Genomic DNA, 4,886 nt, shown 5'->3' with positions numbered 1-4,886 from the left:
TAAGTAAATTAAAGGGCAGTGCAAGGGAATGCACTATTAATAAACAGTTCGACACCATACCGCAGCTAATGGACTTACTAAAAGAAAGATTTGCCCCTGAATTACCTTTCCAACATTATTTCGTAGAAATTACAAAACTACGCATGTTTAGAGAGGAAGATATACATGGATTATATGACAGACTCCAAGGATTGGTGAGTGGAGCAAGGGCGGCAGCGCAGTCCAAATATGCAAATGTTGCTGACGCATCAATGGTGATAGTAGAAGACGTAGCTCGACAACAATTTATTAGAGCACTTCCGGACGAAATTACAAACGTGATAGAAGCCAGACGCCCTCAAAGTTTAGAACAAGCTTTCCTCTTCGCAAAACAAACTCAAGAAGAAAGAGGTATAACCAGTAGACAAGGACATTCCTCATACTATACAAAACACAATTATGATAATAAACAAACGAATAACTACAATAGACAGGAACAATCAAGAGAAACCGGGTGGGGGTCTAGAAATCTAAGGAACCGAGAACTATTTGATGGCAGGAATCACACTCAGAACGTATATGGAAATTCCAACTACCGAGAAAACCGACAGAATGCAACAAATTACACGCAAGGAAGTTGGAGGGAACGACAATCTGGAAATAATAGAAATTTCGGGAACAATCAGTATAACCAATGTGGATACAGATCAGGACAAGCGAATGGCAGAACCGATAATTTAAACTGGCAAGAGGTTCGTCATACGGACGCACCGATGAACCCTCACAACTCAATGCGTCCAGGAATTTTACGACATCAGGAGAACACAAACTTTACAAATTAAACAAACCATTAAAAGAGTCACCTGTAACGAGATTAAAAGGGAATCATTTATATAATGGGGAAGCAAATTTTTTTATAGATATAGGAGCCGATATCAACGTAATTAAACAAACCGCATTGAAAGGAAGTGCACCTGTCACGACTACAGATACATCCCATATAACAGGGATTACCACAGACAAAGTATACACGTTGGGAACACTTGAAATAGAAATTATGGATAAAAAGCATATTTTTCATGTGGTTGAAGATAGTTTCCATATAGAAGCCCAAGGAATTTTAGGAAGACCGTTTTTAAGAGAGGAAAGATCTAGTGTAAATTTCTTTTATAACAGCTTGATAACAGCATCCAAACCTACTGAACCTATACCGTTTATTGACCTCGAATCTACTCAAGCTAATGAAGACTTAAAAAAAGAAGTGAAACCCGTACCTAGGACACCCTGCCCCAAGCCAATAAAAACAGTACCAGAATCAAAAAGGGAAATAAAATTAAAACCAAAAATTTTACGTATTAAAGCCAGAAGTAGACAAATCGTGGAAATTCCAGTCGAAAAAACATATTTGAAGGAAGGGTATTTACAAAAGATAGAAACACAAAAAGGATTATTTTTGGGAGAATCCTTAGTAACTCAAAAACAAGGAAAATGTAAAATAATGGCCATAAATACCACAGAAAGAGACATCACCGTATCTATTTCCCCACAAGAACTATTGCCTTTTGAAATAGCAAACGAAACGGAATCAGAAATTACACATAACGCAAAGATTGCCGAAAGTAGGACTAAAACAATCTTAGATACAATAAAATTAGACTATTTAAATCCCGAGGAACATAATTATGTAAGAAAATGGATAAAAATGGGTCAGGACAGATTTTATTTACCAGGTGACAAGCTACCAGTTACCCCATTAGTAAAACATTATATCCCCACTTCAGACGAGAACCCCGTCAAACGTAAGCAGTATAGGCAACCTCCCGAGTACGAAGAAGCAGGAAAAAAGTTAATCAATAAAATGGAAGAAAACGACTTAATAAAACATTCCAAATCCAACTATAATTCACCGGTACTTATAGTACCTAAAAAGGCCGACGCAGATGGTAATAAAAAATGGAGATTAGTAATTGATTTCAGAGCCCTTAACGAAAAGATGGTGGGAGAAAGCTACCCCATACCTTTGATCAATCATATTTTAGAGAGGTTAGGAGGAGCACAATATTTTTCAGTTTTCGATTTAGCGATGGGTTACCATCAAATAGGGACAGCAGAAGAGGACCAACATAAAACAGCATTTTCCTGCAGTAGAGGGCATTATCAATATAAAAGAATGCCGATGGGAATAAAAAACGCTGCTTCTACATTTCAAAGACTCATGGACAATGTTCTATCAGGATTACAAGGAGCCGAGTTATTTGTTTACCTAGATGATATAATTGTATTTTCTAACACTCTCGAAGAACATGACAAAACAATAACTCGATTATTTGAACGACTTAGAAAAGCCAAATTAGCATTACAACCCGAAAAATGCGAATTTTCACGAAAGGAAGTGGCCTATTTAGGACACATTGTAAGTGCAGAGGGAGTCAAAGCAGACCCTAAGAAAATAGAGGCTATACAGGCTTTTCCCACCCCACGAAAACCGAAAGCAGTCAAAGGATTTTTGGGTATAACTGGTTATTATAGAAGATTCATAAAAGATTACGCTAAAATCGCAAAACCGCTATATAGTCTATTAAAAAAAGAAAAAATATTCAAATGGGACACTGAAGAAAAACGAAGTTTCAAAAAACTTAAAAAGGCCTTGTGAGAAAACCCCATTTTGTTGCACCCAGATTTTAAAAACATATTTAGAGTTACTACAGATGCCTCAGAACATGCTGTCAGTGCTGTATCGATTTTTCAAAAACTCTTATTGGCGCAGAAGTAAATTATGATCCCACGGAAAAAGAGTGTCTAGCAGTGATACAAGCCTTACAACATTTCAGACCATTTTTATACGGTACGAAATTTATATTATCATGCGATCATGAACCTTTAAAAATTATTAACAACGCGAACAAACCAACCACAAGAATGACAAAATGGTTATTAAGATTGCAAGACTATCAATACGAGTTTGTATGTACACCCGGAAAAATAAACCGTTGGTTACCAGCATTATCGGAAAATCCCGTAGGAAAAGTAGAAAGTGAAACAGAAGAGAATGAAACTACAGATACAGATTCTAGTGAAAGGCTGACTCCAGAAAATACAGAAGACGAAGAAGAAAAACCGAAAATAAAGGAAAACAGAACATTCCCTATAAGTAGCGCCGCAAGAAAATACAACGAAAAAGCAAATAAAAAACTAGACCATTTAATCGCTGGAAACAAGAAAAGAATGAAAAATACAGAAGATCAAAGAAAACAATTAAATAATCCTATGAGAAATAGGTCAAAATCAGATTCAACGTTAAAAGGTAATAAGATTGAAAGTCCCATAGAAAAAAGAAAAAAAGGAAGACCCCCCGGAAAAACGAAACCAAAAATGACGGATATAGATATAGATGATCGTCCAATTGCTACAAGACTCAGAAGTCAAATTCCAAAATCTACAGTAACAAATTACGAGGCGGAAAAAATAAATGACAAACAGTGTGAAGAAGTAGAAATTGCATCAAGTTCAGACGAAGAGAGGACAGAATCTCCGGAACTGATTCCTATATTAAGAAAACAATATAGTGTGCTACCCTCATTAGTTGATGGACCATCTACCTCGAGAGATTATTCATCAGAAAGTGACGAGGAACCCATAGAGAGAGAAGAGATAGAAGAAAATAAAATAGTCATACAAGTTGACCCTCCTGTAGATAGCTCCGACAGTGAAGAAGAAGTTTTTCAGGAAGCTGTAGAAACGGAAACTGAAAATCCCGTAAATGAAAATTCAGAAAATGACCAATTAGATACAACAAAAAAGGACACTCTACAACCGGAAGGTGTAAACCAAGATACATTAGAAGGTATATTGGAATCCATAAGAAGATTCGACAATTCAATGGCAGAACATCAATCGTATTTCTGGGATAACAAAATGTTCGAAAAAGAGACGGAAATTGAAAACTCACAAAAAATTCTCACTACAGAAGACAAACTGGACGAAGAACCAAAGGACATCGAAGAGATCATGGAAGAATTACGAGATATAGCACAAAATCTCCCAAAACTTAATACTGAAAAACAAACCGGGGAAGAACAATTAAGGAAAGAAAAAAAAAGAAAATCCGTAACCTTCGACACCCCTTTACGGCTCGAATTACCTAAAGCTCGATCAACACCTTACTTAAAAGAAACCATTACAGGAGAATCAGACACTGAAGAAGAAGTAGAAAACAAAAAAAAACGTTTAATTCCAAGAAGATTAACGGAGACAGAAATAAATAAAACAACAGAGAAAACCCCACCCCATATGAAATTAGGGTTATGATTCAACATGCCGTACGTTGAAGAAAATTATCCAAAAATGAAAAATTCTTTGGATTCGTCCACAGAAAGAACGTTAAATAGATTAGAGGTGTTACAATATAGTCAAGAATCGATCACTGCAACAAGGGATAATTATGTACATTTTATGTCATCAGACTTAGAACCAAATGAATCAACATCCAAATTAATGATCGCTATAGGAGCAATAGACTTGTTAGAAATGAAATCTAAAAAGCCTCAAAAAGGGCAAATATTAGTGACTAATTTTGGAAAAAACAAAGTGTATACTGTAATAGTTTCTAAAAAATATGATGACATAGTAGAAAAAGATGATTTAACAAACGCCCTTAATAATTTGAAAAATACACTTGTTAAAGACGAAATTAAACAAATACGAATACCAAGATTTGTAGAAATATTAGAGGAATCAAATTTCGACTGGGTAGAAGAATTAGTGAAGACCTTTCTGAAACAGGATATTAGGATAGCTATATGTTAAGGAAAAACGCTAATACCCCCAGAAGAAAATAGTGCACAAATCATCGCAAATTATCATGATAGTTTAATTGCAGGACATAAAGGAGTGAATAAAACATATAG

The 4,886-nt window shown here is 35.5% G+C and overlaps 1 protein-coding gene across 1 annotated transcript; it reads left to right on the top strand.

Annotated features, from left to right (window-relative positions):
- Positions 1-2,898: 2,898 nt before the first annotated feature.
- LOC127284350 (hepatoma-derived growth factor-related protein 2-like) lies at positions 2,899-4,287 on the top strand. Its single transcript, XM_051309745.1, has one exon. The coding sequence runs from the start codon at positions 2,899-2,901 to the stop codon at positions 4,285-4,287; it is 1,389 nt and encodes a 462-aa protein (XP_051165702.1).
- The last annotated feature ends 599 nt before the right edge of the window (positions 4,288-4,886 follow it).

Source organism: Leptopilina boulardi, unplaced genomic scaffold (assembly GCF_019393585.1).
Source record: "Leptopilina boulardi isolate dan_hultmark-lab unplaced genomic scaffold, ZJU_Lbou_2.1 LbouV2_324, whole genome shotgun sequence".
Taxonomy (NCBI): domain Eukaryota; kingdom Metazoa; phylum Arthropoda; class Insecta; order Hymenoptera; family Figitidae; genus Leptopilina; species Leptopilina boulardi.
Note: the sequence above shows the minus strand (reverse complement) of the source record. Positions and strands in the feature narration are given on the sequence as shown.